The 21,873-nt window shown below is 41.5% G+C and overlaps 1 protein-coding gene across 5 annotated transcripts in view; it reads right to left on the bottom strand.

The window, feature by feature from the left end:
- Window positions 1-21,873, bottom strand: part of RBM33 (RNA binding motif protein 33) — a 125,131-nt gene that overhangs the window by 26,573 nt on the left and 76,685 nt on the right. For all 5 annotated transcript variants that reach the window (XM_012786258.3, XM_020289629.2, XM_012786259.3 and 2 more), the window contains 5 exons: window positions 15,490-15,622; window positions 14,788-15,131; window positions 12,925-13,212; window positions 11,038-11,325; window positions 7,529-8,155 (listed from right to left, as the gene is read on the bottom strand). In XM_012786258.3, the coding sequence (XP_012641712.1) occupies window positions 7,529-8,155; window positions 11,038-11,325; window positions 12,925-13,212; window positions 14,788-15,131; window positions 15,490-15,622 (1,680 nt within the window). The remainder of the gene's footprint in view (window positions 1-7,528; window positions 8,156-11,037; window positions 11,326-12,924; window positions 13,213-14,787; window positions 15,132-15,489; window positions 15,623-21,873) is intronic.

Here is a 21,873-nt window from a genome sequence, read left to right as displayed (position 1 = left end):
TGTAAATTCAAATATCATGCTGATTTAAATCAGGAATTTTAGAAAACTGTTATCTTAATGTAAGCAAATAAGTGGTTATATGTGGATGGCAGGATTACAATCTATTCAGAAAAAGTTCACTTTGAAATTGAATTTCTCCAGGGTGGTACAGTTCACTTTTTAACTCTTTAAACAACACTATGTTTAGATATAATTTTAAATATCTTGTACTTTCTTCAAAACAAATGAGAGACAAAAGAAGTTTGGTCTACCTTACACCAACCTAGAAACATTATGTTGTTTTTTTCCACAAATGGTTTCCACAAATGGTTATCTTTCAATGAAAACTATAAAATGTCTTGCTAGACAAGTTTAAAAAAAAAAAATACACAGATATATAAAAGAGGCACTATCAGAATTAAGTAAACTTAGAGAATACTTTTTATCAGCTTGATCATTACAAAAAATGAGGCCTGTAGCCACCAACGTAAGCAGGACAAATTTATTTATAACAAATGGTTTAAATGTATAGATAAAAACGCCTATTGATACTGTCAGGGCTTCCTGCAATTTGACAGATCAAATCTTATTTTCATTCTTAAACCCCATGAAGAAGTGATATCACTGACTTGCATTCACCAGCGAGCAAATTGATTAATCCCTCTCTATAGAAATCTCAACTCTTGATTATACCTATCAGACGTTAAGCAGCATTATTCTAGAGTGACAACACTTGACAAATTCCCCAACCATTTTTCTCAGCCTTTGTGGCCCTGCTAGCTTGTATTAACCCTGATGAAAAATTAATTTTCCTTATCTTCTTCTAAACCCCAAAATCCAAATCCGCCAAACTGGCAACTCTTTCTGTAAAGGTATTATGAAAACCTCTAAAAGATTAATTGCATGTCTTCAGGTGACATTAAATTAATTTCCGTACTCATGACATTTGATACTGTGTACTGAGAGGACAGATAACATTGTCAGGACACACAGAAGGACAGTGCCGTAGTGTCCCTGGGCAGCCTCTCATGAGTCCTCCTCCCGATAAGGCCGCACCTCACTGTCACCAGCAATGCTGCTGACCTTCCGGCCCGCAGACCTTGCAGAGCAGTTTTCTATTAACTGCAACAATGCTGGCCTAGCCTTGTAATCTTTATAAAGCTCGTTCAAAATCTGGACAATAAATGATATGCATGCCACACGAAGTTTCTAAATATAAATACATTTAAGGCTCCTCTATTTTTTCTTTGAAGACTTCTAGATTAAAGAAGAGAAGGTAAAAGGAAATAAACAGGCTAATATTCTCCTCCTCCGCTGAAATAAAATACCATGTAATGGCAAGCATGCAAAACCTGGAAACAACTTAAACCTAGCATTGCCAGCTCATTCTGGTAATGGGTCTACAGGGTTGAAGTAAAACCAAATCCTAAGGTTAAAGAGACCAGGGCAGAGACCTCCTAACTGTCAGGCTTCACCAAAGAAAAGGATTCTCTTGGCACATGTGTTTGGCTTTATAGTACAGTGAAAACATGGCACAGTCATCAAGTGCTCACTCTCTTAACAATCTATCTTACATTAGTTAGGCTTGGGGAAATCTATAGACAGCAAAATTAGCTGGCCTTTGAAGGAACAAACCAAAGACTTAAGCCTCTGAGGGGATCTGATACCCCCAGGATTCTCCAATGTTAACAGCACAGATCTTCCAGCCTGAACAGGAAAAGATTATTCAGAGTGAGACGCTGGGCCCTCTGGATGCGGTGGCTTCTTAGGCAGTCTGGCCTTTCCAGCCACAAACCCTTCACTCAGGGGAGGCTCCAGGCTCCGAAAAGCAGGCAGGGCGGCCTGCCCTAGAGAAGCAGCCGTGCGGAGCTGCTGTGTAGAGCCGGGCGAGCTCTGCGGGGATGGTGGCCCGGCACCTGTTCCTGGCAGGCTGTGAAAAGTTAGGGGCAAAAGGTACCCGGACACAGGAGAAAGCAGATTCTCTTTCTGCTGGGGAGGGCGGGTTAGCAAATCCTGACTCCCAACTACAGGAGAATTATTTGTTATTTAAATACTTATTTCACTCCCCAACGGTCATAACCCTAAAAAATCGTAAATTAATGAGTGAAGAAATTCTTATGTGTGAAAAGGGATTTCCGTCCTCTGATGACCAATGGTCTGTCTCGTCTACATTTAGAGGTCATATGTTTAGGGATGCTTCAAAAGTAATTTGGAAGTTATCGATTCTGCCAAAGCATTTCAAAGCTCTTCAACACATATTTATGTGTAATTGTTTCTCTCCAAAAGGAAGATTCTAGACTATATATCTTATCAAATAATTCACTAATCAGGACTACCCATGCCCCATACTTCTTTCTCTCTTCTGCCATTTGCCTTTTGGGCATTTCACTACTACTCATTAGCATCTTTAAACAAATGAGGTCAAACTCCACCAAGCCCAATTCTGCTTGCTTCTGGCGTGATCTCAATGTCTACAGAAACAACTATTACTTTCTTCACCAGAAGTACTGAGGGGGATCCCATGTCAACTCCTTTGCTATTTCAATAAAAGAAATCCATGTTGCTATTTTAAACTTAATATTTAAGTTTCTTAAATATTTATAATCCACTTGCAACTGTCCTAAATCCTGGAGACAAAAAAAATGAATAAAATGAATAAAAGACCAAACTTCGACTCAAGTTAGTAGTGGAAACCAGGAGACAGAGATCTGTAAACCAGCAGACTTCAGCTGGATCTTAAATAACCAGTAACCAGAGGCATGAGATTAGCACACCCAGAGCCACCAGCAGTCGGTACACCTAGCACCCAGACCTCCACTCCAAGGACCCAGAGCTTCCTAGAGACAGGGCTGATTCCAGAACTGAGGCAGGGAAAGGACAAGATGAGCCTGAACATCTTCTCACGCCAGAAAGTAAACACATGTTCAAGGAATGATGGAGACATATCAAGGACACAGAAGGCAGCTTAAAGGAGCTCTCGCTGGCCCATCTGGGACAATTCTAAAATCAAAATAGATAGCAACAGTGATAGTTCATTGAATAAAGTAAGAATTTATAAGCCAATATTGATGTAAAGAAGAGAAAATTATCAGAGTAGGAGCATGACAGGTAATAAACACAGAAAGGGTGTGGCCACTAGGAAAACATCAGTACTCGCTAAGAATGGTGAAATTTGGATAATGAGATATTTAACAGTCTCAAAGTATCTCCCCACAAATACTTAACTAGTTATGAAGGGTGAAATTGTAACTCTACAGTGGAGAGACTTTGCAAACACGTCTCGCCCCAGTGGTTACAGTTAATTTTGCCAGGACTGGACCCCCCCAGCGGCTGCGCTGAGACGGACACAGCAGCGCTGCCCCAGTGCTCCCGCAAACCCACAGCCTGAAGCTGGTCCGGCATAGCGAGAGACAAGCCTCCCACAGAGTACTGCCTTTGGCTCTTTATAGAGGCCAAGGGCAAGAAGCACAGAGCAGAAGCAAGGAGACGGACAGTGCAGGGCAGGTCCCGAGCGGGGCCCTGGATGGGGACAGGGGGTACGAAGGACAGGGTTGGATGACTCGATAAAATCTGAATGCTGCTGCGGGTTCGATGACGGTGCTATACCAATGTTAAACTCGGTTTTTGGTAACGTACAACTGTGGTTTTGTATGAGACTATCTCTATTATGGGGTCATACAGTATGTTTCTAGTCCACTTTCAAATGGTTTGGGGAAAAAAATAATTTTTGTGTGTGTATAAAAGGACAAGAAGAGAGGATAAAAGATAAAGCAAACTTGGTGGAACATAAACAAATGGTGAATCTGACAAAAGGTGCGTGGGAGTTCCTTGTACTATTCTTATAACTTCTCTTAAAATGAAATTATGTGAAAACAAAACAATTCCCCACTCCTTGCCCCACAAAAAAGATCAGGTATGTACATTATCACCTCTCTTAAAAAAAAAAAAAAACAAAAAAAAACCTGGGAATAACTTTTGAGAGGGTAGGAAAGGAAGAAACTTACAAATGTAGTCCAATTCCCAAAAGCAAGATCACACAAATAAACTGGGACCTCTGCACACAGCATTTTGACAGCCTTTTAAAAATAAAATACAAGAGCATCGTTACCAGACAGCTGGCTTTCCTGCTGGGGCATTCTGTGCTTCTCCCATTTTTCTGTGTGGCCAATAAAATAAAGGATTGTGTACTTGATTTGCTGCCAAATCCCTAAAATTTTCATTACCTTGATTAGGCAACTGAATTCACTGTCTGCTTTCGTTTTCTTAGCGAACACTATAAACAGCTACACCCAAAAACCCACATTTTTTTTCTTTACACTAAAAGGAAAGGACAGTAATATTTGCTGGGACTGCTATCAGGCAGACGGGCGGGCAGGCAGGCAGGCAGGCAGGCAGGCAGGCAGGCAGGCAGGCAGGCACCGTGTTACTCACTTTACGTGAGTCAGAACACAATCCTTACCGCCGCTCCTCCTGGGAGGAGAGCTGACACTCATTTTACTGATGAGGAAACTGGGATTCATTCAGGCTAGGTAACCACAGTTACACAGATGGGAAATGGAAGCCAAGATGCAAACACTTCAAAGACTACGCCATGTCCCCTGAACTGCAGGACAGAGGCTGACGGTCTAAGGCAGAGAATGTCCCATGGCATATGCTTGTTCTAACTCCTGTTTCTTGTGTTTAATCACAAAGAATGGCTTTAGATGACTATAGTAACTTTCCACTAAGTAAACTTTTTATCTATCTTTGTTATATTCGCTGTTACTACTCAAAAATAGGTTTGGGGGGGGGTGTTTTGGTAATGAACAAAATTATGATTTTGCAAGGTTGATCATTTGGTTTCTTAAAATTAAATACTTAAAAATAGCTTTCTGAGAAATGAACAGATAATGTTTCTATATTCTAAGTAATAAAAAGAGATCCACTCTATAGATACAATTCTTTAAGTAGACTACTTACATAAATAATCAGAGAGGCACATGAAATTTTAGAAGCAATATTTGCTGATATCTAACACTACTTATAAGCAGCATTAATTTGCTCCTTTTGTACTCATACCAACCAAATCCATACAATAAAATATGAACAGGGAAATAATACAAATTCACATATATAGGGATTGATTAACCTCATTAACAAAAAAGTCTCTCTCAATTTCAGATTCCCTTAATGTTTTCCCCTCAAAGTTTTAAATATAAAATTTGATTTAATTTGATTTACCCAGAAATGTTCAAGGATACATTCACAGCATGTGGCAAGTTAGGGCTACACTGAACCAGGACATTCATTCACTCTCTTAGGCCAGCAGCTATGTGGTGACTCTAAGGTCATGCATGACATCACTCCACCCAGGTTCTTGCACACGGATGATGGAAACCCAGCCATTGACTAGGCCAGAATCCACAGCTAAGGCTACTCACCTATCACAGTGTTTTCTCAGACATCTAAATTCCCTCCCAACATACCATACCTGTCACCACTGATCCATCGGGGTTTGGAAAACAGAATGCAACCTAATCATTATTCTTATTCTAGAAGCCCCCATTAAAAATTTTCTGAATCAATCTTGACTGCCTGCCATATACTTAAAGAAAACAGTAAAATATTATTCCTAATCAAGAAATAAATAACACTTTGGGGAAAGAGCAGCAGATAAAATAGCTAACTATAACAAATAAGCTATTTTCATGGAAAATTCCTTTGTTTTTTCTATTTATTTTAAAATTAGCATGATTTTGGAATTAAATTTGATATAAAAACATTTTTTCAGTAACTGTTGCTAGTTGGCATATCCAAAAAGCCTATGTTTACAGCTTTCTTCCTTTCTTCCTCAATTTGTAATACAAATTGTACACAATAGGTAGCACTATTATAAAATGCAACAGTTACATAGAATTCACTGTCATTAAAGCAAGAGATGAGAAATGCTTAACTACTGTGTTTCCCTGAAAATAAGACCTACCCATAAAATAAGCCCTAGCAGGATTTCTAAGCATTTGCATAATATAAGCCCTATCCAGAAAATAAGTGGCGTGGCTACACAGCATATCTGCACAACCCATGCATTTCCTCACGGAGCAGTAAAGACGACGAGCAGCCCTTCTCATCTGCCCCATAAGAGCTCTATTGCCCGACATGAGAAATTGGGGCCAATTGTTGTAAAGGAAATAGAGTTGCAAGAAATCCAGGATGGAATTTGGGGTTTGGAGAGTGATGATGATATACCAGAAGACGATGACTTAACTATATTTGAATAAATGTAGATTGTTGTACTGTACTTAAAAAAAAAAAAAATAACACAACCCCTGAAAATAAGCCCTATGGTGTCTTCTTGAGGAAAAATAAATATAAGACCCTGTCTAATTTTCGGGGAAACATGGTATCACTAAATAAGACTACATGGTAGAATAAGGAAAACAGTTTTCTACAGATCACTTCACTTCTTTATAGGAGAATCTTTAGAATCTATCTGCAGTAACTTTTTTACTTTAGAGTGCTGAGTTTATCCAGACTATAGTGGAAAACTGCAATTCCTGTGCCTTACTGAAAATGATCTGAAATGGGCACTGATCAAAAATAGAAGAAAGAATTAAGGCACGCTCCACTTTGAAAGCATACAATATGATCATACATGACTTTAATTTAGAACTCTATTATTCTTTTTTTTTTCTTCTTTAAACCATAAACCAGGGGAAACTGTCTTGAAAACAGAAGACAAGTAGTGGTCTGGAACAGGGCTGCTTAAAAGTAGACAAACATACACACACACACACACACACACACACACACACACACACACACACACGCACACAGAACCCACCATCCTCACTCCACCCAGAGCTATTCATCCAATCTAAAGCTACACACAAGTTATTTCTCTTACGTAAAGGAAATTTTATGTTTAAAACAAACTTGAAGATTCTATCAAAATTATCTGCTAAAAGAAGCTAAACCTGAGAAACACCTAACTTAGGGACTGTCTCTCTGGGCTTTTGTTAAGAGGACTCAAAGGAGACAATTGAAACAGCACGGGTCCCAGCTGGAGGTAATCAGTGCCACACAATGACATTTCAGTCAACGATGGGCCACATGCGTGACGATGGTCCTGTAAGATTATGATATTTTTATTGTAAATTTTGTTTAGACATGTGTAGATGCACAAATACCACTGTGTTGCAACTGCCTATGGTATTCAGTACAGTAACACGCTGCACAGGAGTGCAGCCTAGAGCAGGAGGCCATGCCACGCAGCACAGGTGTACAGCAGGCTACGCCACGTGGGTTTGTGTGAGCACCCCCAGTGATGTTCTGTCAACGAAGACTCTGCCTAACGACACATTTCCCAGAACATATCCCTGTATTTAGGCGATGTGTTGCCTGTAGTATTTAAATGATAATTCTTATACCAACTTCAAGTAGGCAGAGGTTGGTCTACATGATTGTAACAGAGGCGATTTTTAATTCTTTCTTCAGAAAGGTTCTCTAGAAATTAGGACATTCTAAGTGAAACACAGATTTAAAGAGGCACTCATAAAACTTGTCAACTTACCCCGCCTGACAGCTTAATCACCCTGACCTTGGAGCTGACATGGGGCCCGTCTCCGCCACCGCTGTTTGCCCTGTGCGTGACAGTCCTTTTCCCGCCAGGCTTCAAGTCCTGGGGCCGGCCCTGAATGGATGCCGCCCGGGCAGTCTCCTCCATGTCCACAGGTTTTATCTGGAGGACCTTGTGCAGTGGCTGAGTCTGACTTGGAGGGACTGTTCTGGCCTGTCTCAGATGTTTCAGTGGCTTCATCTGCTGTCCTTGATACTGCATGTTGGCACCAGACGGTATAAAATTTGATGTTTTGGGCTGAACACTTGGAACAGTGACATCTTGGTTTTTAACAAGAAGTCTGTTTTTCACGTTCTGTCTGACCTGTGCACCTGGAAAGGGCAGCAGGGGGTTGCCGTTGGTGGGTGACGGTGCAGATGCCTGCTCCTCCGGCTCGCCCGGCGGTGGCGGGGTATAGAGCTGCTGCTGCTGCTGCGCGAGTCTTTCCAGCAGCTCCTTCTTCCGGGCGCCCGCCTGCTGCTGCCGCCGCAGCTCCTTCTGCTTCAGGATTTCTTCTCTCAGGCGTTTCTGCTCTTCTATCTTCAAGCGATATAACCTGGTTTCCTCATCTTCATCAGGAAACTAAATGGGAAACATACATGGTTTACTGTGCTATACAGCGCCAGGTGACCACACCAGTCTATTTCAACAAACTAAGAAAACACAATTTCCAAAAACCTTTAATCCAGTATTTGAAGAAGTCATTCAAAATCTGCTTAAAGACTTTAAGTGTAACTCTTTCCTCTGGGGAGGCGAAAAAAATTACACAGCCAAAGCTAATTTGGAAAATCTTATCAGAATATTAAAAATGAAATAATGTAAATTTCCACTCATTTACAAGTTTGAAACCAATTAAACTATTCATTTAAGATATCAAAATATGTTTCAAACGGGAATGGCAGCAGGAGGAGGCCGCTGTCACACAGGTTTTATCTGGCTCTTCCCTGACAAACCAACAAAAGGTGGGGTATAAATGACCTGAAAGGGCCTGATTAGAACTATTGATTTTTTGTACAGAATTTTCAGCCTGATCTCAAACTCATTTGTCACAGAATAATTGGTTATAATGAACAGCACAAGTCAATCTCTCTGACCTTGAACTCATGCACTCTGCTCAGAATCAAAATGTTGCCAATTGCAGTATTGGAATATTAATGGTATGTAAGGAATGCCTTTAATATTCCAGCCCCTAAACATTCTGAAAGTCTAGCAAAAAAAAAAAAAATCTTTGAAAAAGTCTAGAACTTTCATGAAAAGCATCTAATAAAAAAGTTTATAAAAAGTTAAGCATTTAAAAAAATTGTAATAATATTCTTTAAAATCATCATACCCACAGACCCTTAATAAAAGCATGTGGCAGGGATTTAATCTATCTAGAAGTCAGCTATTAACAATCTTGCCTGCCCTGAATACACCTTAAGAATTAGGGACTTAGGACAAAAAGCGGCTGAGGACCCAGCTGGCGTTCCTGGAGCCCAAGTGCTCGATGCCGGCCCATTAGGGGGGCTTGCTTGTCACCTTGGAGGCAACTCTGGCACACTCAGTCACCTAATTTCCAAGTCTAGGACAGACTTCAAACCTCAAACATGAAGGTGGGCGAGGAACTGTAACACAGGCACACGGAGCAAGCAGTGACATGGGGGCAAGACAGAAAATCAGTGAGATGGGGACACAGGGTTCCAAGAGTGGAGGGCCAAGGGTCCGGGGAGGAGCGGAGGCTGTGCACATGTCACTCGGACCCGAGGAGCCTGTTCCAAAATGCAGGAACAGCTACAAGCCCCAGGATTTCTTCCCAACAATCGAGAGAGGGAAGTATGTTAAAGTATGTCCGGAATATAGATAGAAACACTTGGGAAAGCCTCCATCTAAATAGTTTCATCCTCTATTACATCACTGCCAATGAGGTGAGTGTAAGAAAATAAGTCACATTCAGCTAAGGAAAACAAACAGAAGACTCTTCTTTTAAAACGCAAAAGGAAATTATAGTCCTGGTCCCATTTATGTACAAAGAAAATCAAAAAGAAAACGAATTAAGACATTCAACTTATACTGCAGTGACTCTCAAGTTCCATTTCACGCATAAAGTATCTGTTTAAAGTAACTTTATGAAAGAATTCTTTACAAATCCACCTAAATCAACTATTATGAAAGGAACTGGCTGCCAGACGTGGCTAGCAGTATGCCTAAAAGGTCACTCTTCTGCTATTATTTTGCCACTGTTACTGTATAAGTAATGTGTTTGTGATTTAATTTTTCTGAGCTAAATCAGTCCACACATACCGAGTTAGGAGCTGGCTATATAAATCAAAAGCAAGATAAAATTCTGTATAAGCTACGCCAATCCAGTTTGTAAATCTACATTATTTTTTCATATACTGATTTTAAACCCAAAAACATCCTTCTTCTAATAAGGGTTTATTAAACATTAACTCATTATTTAAATTTTATATATTTCATTTCTGATTTGGTACATATTACAACTGCTACAATAATTTATTATAAGAAAATCTGACTGAAAGATATTTTTAACTGGTTTTATAAAATTAAGAAAGCATGACTAGCCTAAATTCTCATCTAAAGCAAGTCTTCATGCCACCATTACCGTTAGTAAGCTAACTTGCTGTACTGCTTCCGTGCATTTCACATAAATGTTAGTGAGGCCAAAACAGATTCCACATGCTGGTCTTGCCGTGTCCATGCACGAACACCACCTTGTCACCGCCTCCCTCACCAGAGAAGGAGACGAAGGCTAGTGAGAGACGAAGGCCGTGACTGAAAGCCACGTAAAACACTCACCTGCATTTACTACTACTATATGCTTATAACTTTCCATACCTACATAAATGCTAGCAACAACACATATAATTATAATTCAAAACAAATCATCCCCCCCAATCTTAAAAGACCAACAGAAAAATGGGTCCTATCTTCTAGGTTTTTACAATGTAAAACAAAACAAGAAAAAGTCACAGAAATGCAACAGTGTATGTACATCGGGGCTCAGCAGACACACCCCACAAGCTGACCCTGGTCTCTGCCACCTGGTCTCACAAGTAAAGCTTTACTGGAACACAGGCCCATGCGTTCACTTAAGGCATAGAAAGAGCCTTTGTGCTAAAGTGGTGTAGATGGGTAATGATTACAAACAGTTTAGATTATAAAACTGAAAATATCTGCAAAATATCTGGGCTCTTCACAGAAAAAGTTTGCCAAGTCCTGGTATACACTGATTCTATATAATACAACCATAACTGTACAAAAAGATAAATCCTGATATTGTAAACCACTGAGAATACAAATGTTTACTTTATCAACACGGCTGTTAGGTTAAAAAAATGATCTGCTGAAAACAAGTGGAAAGAGTTTGTGACTAACTTACTAACGAGAGTGACCTAAGAGGCATAGTTGATTCTCAGGCTTTCTGTGTAAGACCAAGTATTTTTTTAACCAGGAAAAGGTCCTACCTCTGGTTCCGCTTTGGCTTCTTCTTTAGGTTGAGCCACTGGGCTAACTGGCTTGACTTTCGCTTCGGTCTTTCCCTGCAAGCTCCTGGAAGCCACCACAGCCCTTGCGGGCTGCGAGGCGCTGACGACAGGCTTCACTGGAGCCGCCGGGGTGGAGGAGCAGCGACTGCTGCTCATCTCCATGACGTGCGATGGTGCTATCGGCAACTCACGCAAATTACTGTTTCTGGGAGCAGTGGGCTGCATTTGCTGCATGGGCCGTTTGGTTACATTCTGAGAAGTCGTATTCTGTCATAAGAAGAAAAATTTTAATTATAATTAGAAACTTGGCAGAAGGAACATTAAAAGGCACATTATTAAATAAAAATATAATAAAATTGTTCTAATTAGTAAATGATTTCTCTTTGAGGGAGCAGATACCCTTCCTCTGCATTAATACTTTTTTCATGCGTAAGTGCTGCCTGGCCTACAGTGCAGCAGTATGCCCCATTGTTAAGGATTCCAATCGGTGAAGGTCCCATACTTGCCCACGGATGGGGCCCTCTTTGCGGAAATTACACCAGGTGATCTTCAGGTGGAGCTTCAGGATGGGAACTGACATTTTTAACAGAATTGATAGAGCCCCCAAAAAAGCCTTCTACCTGCCACAAGGAGTCAGTGGGACTGATGGTGCTACGGTTTTACTTAGTCACTTAAATTTAAGGTGGAATAATAAAAGAATCAAGCATTAAGTGCTAAGAAAAACAACTCCCTGGAAAAGAAAGATGTCAGGCAGCTTGGTCGGAGAGGAAACTCTTGGTCACATTCATCCTAGGGATTCTTAAGAAAGAACCAACCCCTAGAATCGCTGCAGGCACATGAAGAGCCCCTGCGGGCAGGGCAGGGGCAGCCCCAAGGTGGCGCAGGCCAAATGGCCACGGGCACAAGTCTCACGAGAATAGCATGTCATCATTGTAACAATGAAACCCAAGTTATAGAGCATCCTCTTCTCAGATCTAGAAACACTTTCTTGTTGCTTACATCATTTTAGTCACAATGTTACTTTACAACAAAGAGAGGCAAGTATCAGGAAAACTGAGATTCAAAGTGCCTAAGTGACATGGTTAAAGCCCAAGGGTGAAAGTAGACAATGCTAAAAGAGAACCTTACAGACTAGAACCCAACCTGGAAGGCACACTATGGCTCTTTCCTGAAAAACTGAATTACAAAAGTCTCATCTTATAGTTCTTTAATAGAGGACAAGGCAACGACTGCTGCCTTTTATTTTCAGAGCAATACAGTACTTCCCAGTTTCCTCTGCTGCACAGCAAGCCACACATTTGCTGATGGCACTTGAAAATGTAACCCCACAAATAAATGTGTGCTGTGCTCACTCAGCTGAACATAAGCTCCTTGAAGGGAGGGAATTTGTCTCTTTTGCTCACCATTGTATTTATAGGAACTAGAGTATGCCTGGCAACAGGATAGTCAATATATTTTTCCTGGATTCATTTACTTATTTATTCAGAGCCCAAAGAGACAGAGAAAATTTATGCATCAAAAAATAAGCCACTGGCAAAGGCAGAGTGACTGCCACCCAAAAGTATTTTCTAATGTTATGTGTTTATTAATAATATCTATCACTACATAAATATCTAGATATATAAAAGATGCTAAACAGTAACACAGTCTTTAAGACACAAAAGGGTAAGTTATTAATTTCTATAGTCAAGAAAACAAGTTCCAAGGTGTTTTTAAAAATCTGAATTCACTTCCAAAAAATGTAGTGCATGTTTTATAAATTTAGATCAGAACTGGAAAATATTCTAACTCACAAGTCATGCCCCTGAATTTCTACAGGTTAAAAGCCACCCCAGGCAGACATGGGAAGCACCGCCCGATACGTACGTGCCGCGGCCCCTGGCGCTGGGGGCCCTGCACCCGGCTGCTGTTCGGCTGAGGCTGGGCACTCTGCACGTGAGGCCGGAACTGCGGCTGAGCCATGGGCATCAGAGGCGGGGGCGGCACCGACAGGTGGTGGTGCTGCTGCGGCTGGTGCTGTGGGGGCGGCTGGTGCTGGGGCGGGGGCTGGGGCGGGGGCTGGTGCTGGTGGTGTGGGGGCTGCTGCTGAGCCGGCTGGGGCTGGGGCTGCGGCTGCGGCTGATGTGGAGGTGGCAGTGGAGGATGCAACGGCCCCTTCCATGGCAAAGAAAAGAGAAACAACAGTTTACAAATGGATATACCAGGTACATTCCACGTCAAGCACATTTCCTTAAAAACTTCAACACAAGAAAGTTTAGGCCAGCGCGGTGGCTCACGCCTATAATCCTAGCACTCTGGGAGGCCAAGGTAGGAGGATCGCTCAAAGTCAGGAGTTCGAGATCAGCCTGAGCAAGAGTGAGATCCCGTTTCTACTAAAAATGGAAAGAAATTAGTTGGACAACTAAAACTATAAAGAAAAAAATTAGCCGGGCATGGTGACGCATGCCTGTAGTCCCAGCTACTCAGGAGGCTGAGGCAGGAGGATCGCTTGAGCCCAGGAGTTTGAGGTTGCTGTGAGCTAGGCTGACCGCCATAACACTTTAGCCAGGGCAACAGAGTGAGACTCTGTCTCAAAAAACAAAAGAAACTTTAAGTGGTATCAAAATTCACTTAAGATTTGTTGATGAATACTATCTTAAATGCAGCAATAAGCCAAAAGCTACTACCTTAAATTTTATGTTTCAATTCAGTAATTCTAGGAATTTGTCCAAAGGAAATAACTAAGTATACAAACAAACTCATCACCTCAAGTGGGTTCCCTAAAGCACCATGACACCAACGTACTGAAACCAACACACACACGCAAAAGCGGCAACACTAAGATGTCACCTTGTACAGCACTCTGAAATGATGTAGTAAAAGCCTATCACTGACACAAAAAGAGCGTAATGACATGTTAACTAGAGGGAAAAAAGGCATGGTGGTGAAGACACAAGCACTTTAAAAAGGCTGAGAAAATATACACCCAATTATTAATGGTGAGTGTTTCTACACAATGACATTATTTAATTTCCTTTTCTTATACTTAACTATATTCTAATATTTCTGTGATGGAGATATATTAACTGTATTTTTTATAAAAAGAAAAATGTTAATACCCTCAATAATCAATCATTTTCCTTTTTTAGCTTAGACATATATATTATGTGTTCCTAAATAGTTGACTAATATATAATATATAGTTACCATTGCTATGTACTTTAATAGTAACCCCAAAATACTAGAAGAAACATACCGGGTAAAAAGATGTTACAGAGACTCAGGTCCAGCCAGGAAACATAAACCATCAGCAGAGGGCACTCAAGTCTTTCAAACAACCAGTGAGACCAACACTCCTCCCCCCTCCATGCACTCATTTCTACTGCAGGAATGTAATTTGACCAAAGATCTTTATTGGTAAACCTTTCAAGAAATCTTGCAAAGATGAGTAAATGTATTATCAAAACAAGCCCTAAATTTTATTGGTAGTACATCCTTTAGAAAATCCTAATGGTGACGTTTTTTTAATTCCCCCCCAAAATGACAATGACTTTTCTAATTCCTCCTAGTACTAAGGAGATAAAGCAATATTGTCCAAAAAAAAAGTTGTCTTCAATAAACAGTACATTTAAGACTAAAATGCTTATTATTTAAAAAACCACAAATTAGTAGACTAGAGTAAAAATGTGAATAAAACACAAAGACTCAGCTACACACAGACGTTCCCCTCAAGGCTGGCCAGGCGCATACCTGCAGGCTGGGCTGTGCGTGCGTGGGCAGAAACGGCTGGCCGGGGCCGGGCAGGAAAGGCTGTCTGGGAGGGATGAAGGGCCGCGTGGGCGCCGACCCCGGCTGGCTGAAGTGCAGGATCCCCACTGGACCTGGAGGTTGCAGGGCGGGCCTGACAGGCCTCTCTCTCGGGAACACGGGTTGCTGTCCTTGCTGATTGAATGCTGGTCCTGGCTGAGTGAAGGGTAAAGGATTCTGAGTAGGAACAGGATGGCTGCTGTTAAGAAGCGTGGGAGGAGGCGGTGGTGGAGGGGGACTTCGCTGTTCCAAAAACAGATGACTTGGGAACCTTGGTTCACCTGAAACTGAAGGATAGTACAGCAATGTTATCTTCAGGTTAGAAAGAGCTTCTTAGAAAAGCAGTTTGAACAAACATTACAAGTATAGGCAGGGGATTCTAGGTTTTGGCTCTTATTTCTAGATTGCTTTGTCATTTTGTATGAACAGTTTCCTCCTATATATAAGATTTCCACATTTCACATACCAACTATTTCCAATCTTAGCATTTGAAATGAGAGGCAGAACTGCTATGGTATAAAGTCTGACATTCTTAACAAAACCTCCTATCGGGAGTTAAATGCAGCTTAAGAAATACATGTGTTTAGGCACATCACCTAATACAGCTTCTCTTAAGTCACTCCATGCTACCCAAGCTTCACATACCTCCTAAGAAGAAAGGGTCTCGCTCCTGAGGTGGGGGTGGGGCTCTCCACTGGTCCTGGAGAGGAAGTCGTGGGGGCTGACTGAAGTTGTTGGGAACAGGTCCAGGTGTATGCTGTGGGAATTCTGGAGGGCCCTAAAGAACAACAACAGAAAAATGGGATGGAAGACAGAAAAATAATCTGTGATTCTGAGAACTATATATGTAGGTCCAAGTTTTCCTCTGAAAACGTCAAGTAACTTATCTCCTACAGTCAGTGAGTGTCTCTCTCTCTCTCTACACACACACACACACACACACACACACACAGAGTCATGTGTCCCTTAATGACAGGGATACAGCCTAACACACGCATCACTGGGCGAGCTCATCGCACAACACCACAGGGCGTGCTAGCACAACCCTAGATGGTGCGGCCTACTACACACACCTAGGCTGTGTGGTGTGGGCTGTTGCTCCTAGGCTACACGCAGCGCAGCATGTTACTATACAAACAGCCTACCGAGGCAACTGTAACACGATGGTAAGTATTTGTGTATCTGAACATACCTAAGCACAGAAATGGTACAGTAAAAATATGGTGCGATAATCTTACAGGACCACCACTGTATATGCAGTCCATTGTTAACCAAACGTCCTTATGACCGTACATACGAAAATATAAAAGATAGTACATTACAAAATAGGTGATTCTACCGTAATGAAAGTACCAAAAATCAAAATGCAGCATCTAAAAATTAATTCAATGTTTTAATATTATTACAGCAGCACAAGAATATTATTTTTAAGCTTATTGAAATCCACATAATTATTGACCTTCTTTCCCAGTAATCCAAAAGACTAAATGTCTACTTTGAACGCTCATGACATTTATCTTCTCAAAGATGCTATTCTTTGCTACCTATTTAACACAACCATAAGCTACAGCTATGAAGCTGCTTTACTTCAAAAAAGGAAAAGAAATTCAACTTGTACCATAACAAAAATCAGCAATCTCTGACATAAAAGAAAATGTGAAATGTTTAAGAAATCGAATTACTACAAAACAAATATTAGTTGGATTCCTTTGAATTAAAAATTTTAAACAATCTCTTACAAATTAACATTTTTCAAAAACTACACGTTACTAGTAGAACTCTACTAAAGACAGACTATTAAATAAAATCACTTCGTTTTTCAAGTATTCCTGGATATTCAAGAAGCCTTTCAAGTACTCCAGGATATTTTTTTAAATCACTGTATTTACATAAGAACCAGTGCTTAAAAAAATGGTCACATTTTTCACTGTTCCTAAAAGAAATAATTCATTAATTATTAACTATCATCAAATTAATTTTCATTTAATAGCACCTCATTCTTTGGAAATGAGCCACTATTTCTCAACTTTTAAAAATGACAATTCGGCCGGGCGCTGTGGCTCACGCCTGTAATCCTAGCTCTTGGGAGGCCGAGGTGGGCGGATTGCTCAAGGTCAGGAGTTCGAAACCAGCCTGAGCAAGAGCGAGACCCCGTCTCTACTATAAACAGAAAGAAATTAATTGGCCAACTGATATATATATATATAAAAAAAAAAAAATTAGCCGGGCATAGTGGCGCATGCCTGTAGTCCCAGCTACTCGGGAGGCTGAGGCAGAAGGATCACTCGAGCCCAGGAGTTTGAGGTTGCTGTGAGCTAGGCTGACGCCACGGCACTCACTCTGGCCTGGGCAACAAAGTGAGACTCTGTCTCAAAAAAAAAAAAATAAAATAAAAAAAAATAAAAATGACAATTCTTTCTTATAAACTTAAAATTCTAAGGCCATGTCTGTCATTTTATTGCTAATACAATTAGCTATTCCCTCTAAATGTAACATTCTATAACAATGAAAATGCATTTTTCAAACTACATTTGCCTTCCTTCTCCCTTTAAAAGTCCGCTCTACCCAGGGCATAGCAAGAACAATGCAAAATGAACACTGGCATGGACACCACCAACCCTGAAGAGACTGCTGACTACATGATAAAAACAAAAAAATTGTGTTTAAAACACAAATATTATCCCTGGTTGTCTAGTGGTTAGGAAACACACATATACATACAAATATTACATCTTTATAAAAACACAAATATTAGGTACTTATTGAAACATGTGAAACAGAAAGTTCCAAAGCCTAAATTCTTACAGTTTTTGTTTATCAATTTAAGTGAAATCAGGGAAATCCTCACTACACCAATGTCTGACATTAGGGAGCATCCCTTCTTACCCTTACCTTACCTAAAGAGGCCAATTAAGATACAACCAGCCCAGTAAACGGCAGCAACTGAGGAATGTATTTGTAATTGAGAAAACACACTACACACTCAACATCTAAGTGGCTGGCAAGGCAGGAAGCCCCCAGCAAGGTAAACGGGAAGCTGTTTTCTACCTGCTTGGTTCTCACTGCAGCCTGCACCTGAGCCAGCATTTCTCCACCCTCCCCACCACATAGCAACTGCAGTCATTCTCACAGAACTCAAACCACTGCCCTGCGAATCCAACACAAGGCAGTCAAGTACCAATAGACTTACAAGCACCCACTTCAGAATAAGGACCAGAGGGGACTCAGTGCCCTGGGTCCACTGGCAGAACTGCTCCTGGGTGTGATGGCAGTGACTTCTGCCACTCACTGTCCACACAGGGCCCCCACGACCTCATCAACACAGGAGAAGGAAGAGATGGAAACCTGGTCCAAGGTCACACCAGGACTTTAGTATTTTTAAATCATGTTATGTTCGCTCAACCACATCAGAGATTCCAATACTCAAGAAAAACCAGTTCAAGCTCCCACAACAGTTCATTTTATTCATGACATAAGGAAAACATATCGGAGGATGTTTCAACCCATGTAATAGAAATCTCATCAAAATTATTAAATTAGGGGACTTTGGAAAACAAATTTTTCCTGAACTTAGATATGAAAATGGTAGTCTACACCCAATTCAGAAATGTGAATTCTAGAAACTTCATCACAATATATACAAACTTCCACATTCCATCTACAGTATGACCTTGGGAAATGTTCACTCTTGCATATCTGTCTCAGCCAAAATGCAAAAGCACTACAGAAAACTGGCTTCTCTTGTAACTTTTAGTACAGAAGCTTCACTTTCTCCTGTCCTTGCTTCAGTCTCTGGTCACCTTCCTGTTTCAGGAGACACACCTGACGCAGGCCACAGGTGGACCCAAGGACCCGACGTCTCCCCCTTCCAGCCAGACTACCAGGGCTGGGGCACGGAAAGTCTTGTGAATCGGAATCACTAAAAGCTTGTATTTCATTTAACTGGCCCATCAATGTCATTTGGCAGTCCTTCACCCGTGCCCAGCAGCTCCTTCTCCTGCTTGCCTGTGATGACTTCACCTCTGAGCCATCTCCTGGTACCCAGCGAACTGCAAAGTGTGCCCTCTGCCTTCAATGTCCTCACCATCCTCACTGCACTTCCCTCCCACCCTCCCTGCTTTCATCCACCTCCACTTAAATATCATTGTCTACCACAAGTCATTTACTCGATAATTTTTAGCAAGTCTATTTTGTTTAAAAAAATATATAGAAATTCTCACTCTTACTGCATTTGGTCAGATTTTTCATTAGAAAAAATAACAGTCTGCTGAGCAGTAAGAGAGGCTGAAAGTATGCTACCGGTGTGCTGACGAGCTTTCAGCCTCAAGTAGTCAGCACACGCCAGACCTGGAGACGCCCTGGCTCCCTCAGTTACCACTGCGCCGACGCTGGCACGCTGAGGCTGGCACGCTGAGGCTGGCACGCTGACACGAGCCGACAAAAGATTAGACACTGGGGGGTGTCAGAAAGGAGGACGGGAAGGGCAAAACTGACTTTCTGAGGGGTGAATCTTTTGGGGCTATTTCCACTTAACCCTTAAAAATACTTTTATTATATTAATAGCTGGAAATCAGCATCGCTCAGTGTGAAAACTTTTATCAATTTACAACTATTTTACCCATTTTAACAAAGGGTAAAGAAAGTTCCATATATCAGGCATTCAGAAAGACTGCATGACCGCCCCTTTCTGGTGTGACTAGCTCCAGGGCACACCTGGTTTTCACAGGACCCAGCTCTGCACTGCGGTCAACAGCGCAGGCAGCTTCTGCGCCCGCCCTTCTTCCCCAGCTCCGGAGGGAGGCAGGCCGTGTGCTTCTCTTTGATTTCACTTCCTCCATTCTGCCCACAATTAGAACAAGCTGAAAGAGGTCCTGACCTTTCTGTCTTCATTACTTAATATGTGATGCCTCAATATTTATTACCAATTTTCTTACTGGGCTTCTAGAGAATTGGAAAATGCTTCAGGATCTTCTAAAATCTGTGGTTACCTGTGAATGCCATGACTGATAGAGCCCCGAGTCTAAAGTTCTCTTCCTCAACAGTACAGTACAGTCCCCCTTACCCATGGTTTCATTTCCCAACGTCAGTTGTGGTCCAAAAATATTTAATTAAAAATTCCAGGAACAGTTGGTAAGTTTTAAATTTGAGTACCATTATGAGCAGCATGTGGCAATCTCTTGCCATCCCACTCCACCCAGCCCAGGACGTGAATGGTCCCTGCTGTCTACGCTACCCGCCCCACAGTCCATCAGTCACTTAGCAGATGTCTCAGTGACCAGATCCACTGTCACAACACTGTAGGGCTTGTACTCAAATAATTCCTATTTTACTTAATAATGGCCTCAAAGCACAAAAGTAGAGATGCTGACATATTGTTATAATTTTTCTATTTTATTAGTTGTTATTGTTACTCTCTTATTACTGTGCCTAATTTATAAATTAAACTTTATCACAGGTATGTATAGGGAAAAGAAACATAGTATTTATAAGGTCTGGCACCACCCTCAGTTTCAGGCATTCACTCAGACAAGGGGGGCTACTGTACAAGTCGTGTGGCTGCTGCAGCAGGACTTTCTACAAACCTTCCTCCCCTCTTTCCATCAGACAATTAATTTCTAGTCCTCTAAAAGATAAGTCATTATCATTACAGGATAAGGCAAAATGTAACTGGGAAAGTAGACTGGCTTCACTCCACCCAGTGGAAGGTCTACTAAGTTTTGGTTTCTGACTTGCCACAGGCTGCAATCAGGGAAGAGTACTCTCCTTAATCCTTGTCATCCTCTTCTAAAAGGAAGTAGTTAATGAATTAGGAGAAATGAACTCAGACGTTGATGTGTTTAGTTTTCCACAAAAATTCCAAGCTGCCTGAGAACTAGGTACATTACTTTCTGGGTCTCTAAGTACTAGCAGATGACCTGGAAGATGATTTACTTATTTATTCCTAACTTCTAAAGATACTCTTTTGTATTAAACTGAAAACATATTAGGATCTCGAATCTTGCCCCCATTGGAATTTAAATATTGTGATTTTCATATCTTCCCCAAACTTTCTTTCCTTTTATATACTATCCATGTGCTGTCTGAATGCTTATTCATTGGCATTCAAATGCTGGTGATATAAAACAAAGCCTCCTGCAAACTCCCTCTCATGATAGTTTTTCTACAGAACTCTTAGAAACATGAACGCTTTTAAAATTCATCAGTAATATTCAAGCACAACTTTTAACTTCCGGATAGTCCTGTAAACGCTCAGGCTGAGAAAGCAGCACTCTGCGCCTCTCCCTAAGGCAGCATGGAGCACAGCAGCTGAGGAGTGGACTCCAGTGCTGGACTGACTGCTCTCTCCCCGCCTGTGCCTTCAGCCTGACTACTTACCAGTTGTAGCCATGAGCTCATGACTGAATCTGGGCCTCATCTGCTCATCTATAAAATAGGGATAACAACAGTACCTTTCTCATAGGGAGAGCAAAGTACCCAGCACATAACAAAAGTTCATCCTCTGTATCATTACCAATTTTACATGACATTTCTATAGATAGCAAGCCAGACTGCAAATATAATATATAGCTTCTGACAATTTCCAGGCTTCCTTATATGGTAAAAGACAAGTCAGCATAGATTTTCTCCCTGCATTCTCACTTGTGAGTTCAAAACAGAAAGCCCTCATGGACCAGGTGCAACCAAAGCCTGGAAATTTCATCTCCTAAACCTCTCCAATCCCCACGCACTTCTCTCTGCCCTTCAACCATGGGGCTTGTGAGGGCTGAGACCAGGCCTGTCTTAGACACTAGTGCATGTACATGCTTGGCCCAGTGCCTGGCACACAGGCGGTAATACATATTTAGTGGATGAACCGCCTATTTCTAATAGCAAGGTGCTCCCCCAGCCTCATCTTCCCAGCCTGGAAGTACCGCAGCACATTGCAAAACCAGCTGCCCACAAAGCACAGGTACGTGCTGCATGCCCAAAGGAAGGAAGTGAAGAAGGCCAGGATATACCGACCTGGGCCTTGGGCAATGAGCTGCCCGA

This window comes from Microcebus murinus, chromosome 9 (assembly GCF_040939455.1).
Source record: "Microcebus murinus isolate Inina chromosome 9, M.murinus_Inina_mat1.0, whole genome shotgun sequence".
NCBI classification, from domain to species: Eukaryota; Metazoa; Chordata; class Mammalia; order Primates; family Cheirogaleidae; genus Microcebus; species Microcebus murinus.
The sequence above is the reverse complement of the archived record's forward strand: the minus strand, read 5'-3'. Positions and strand labels throughout refer to the sequence as shown.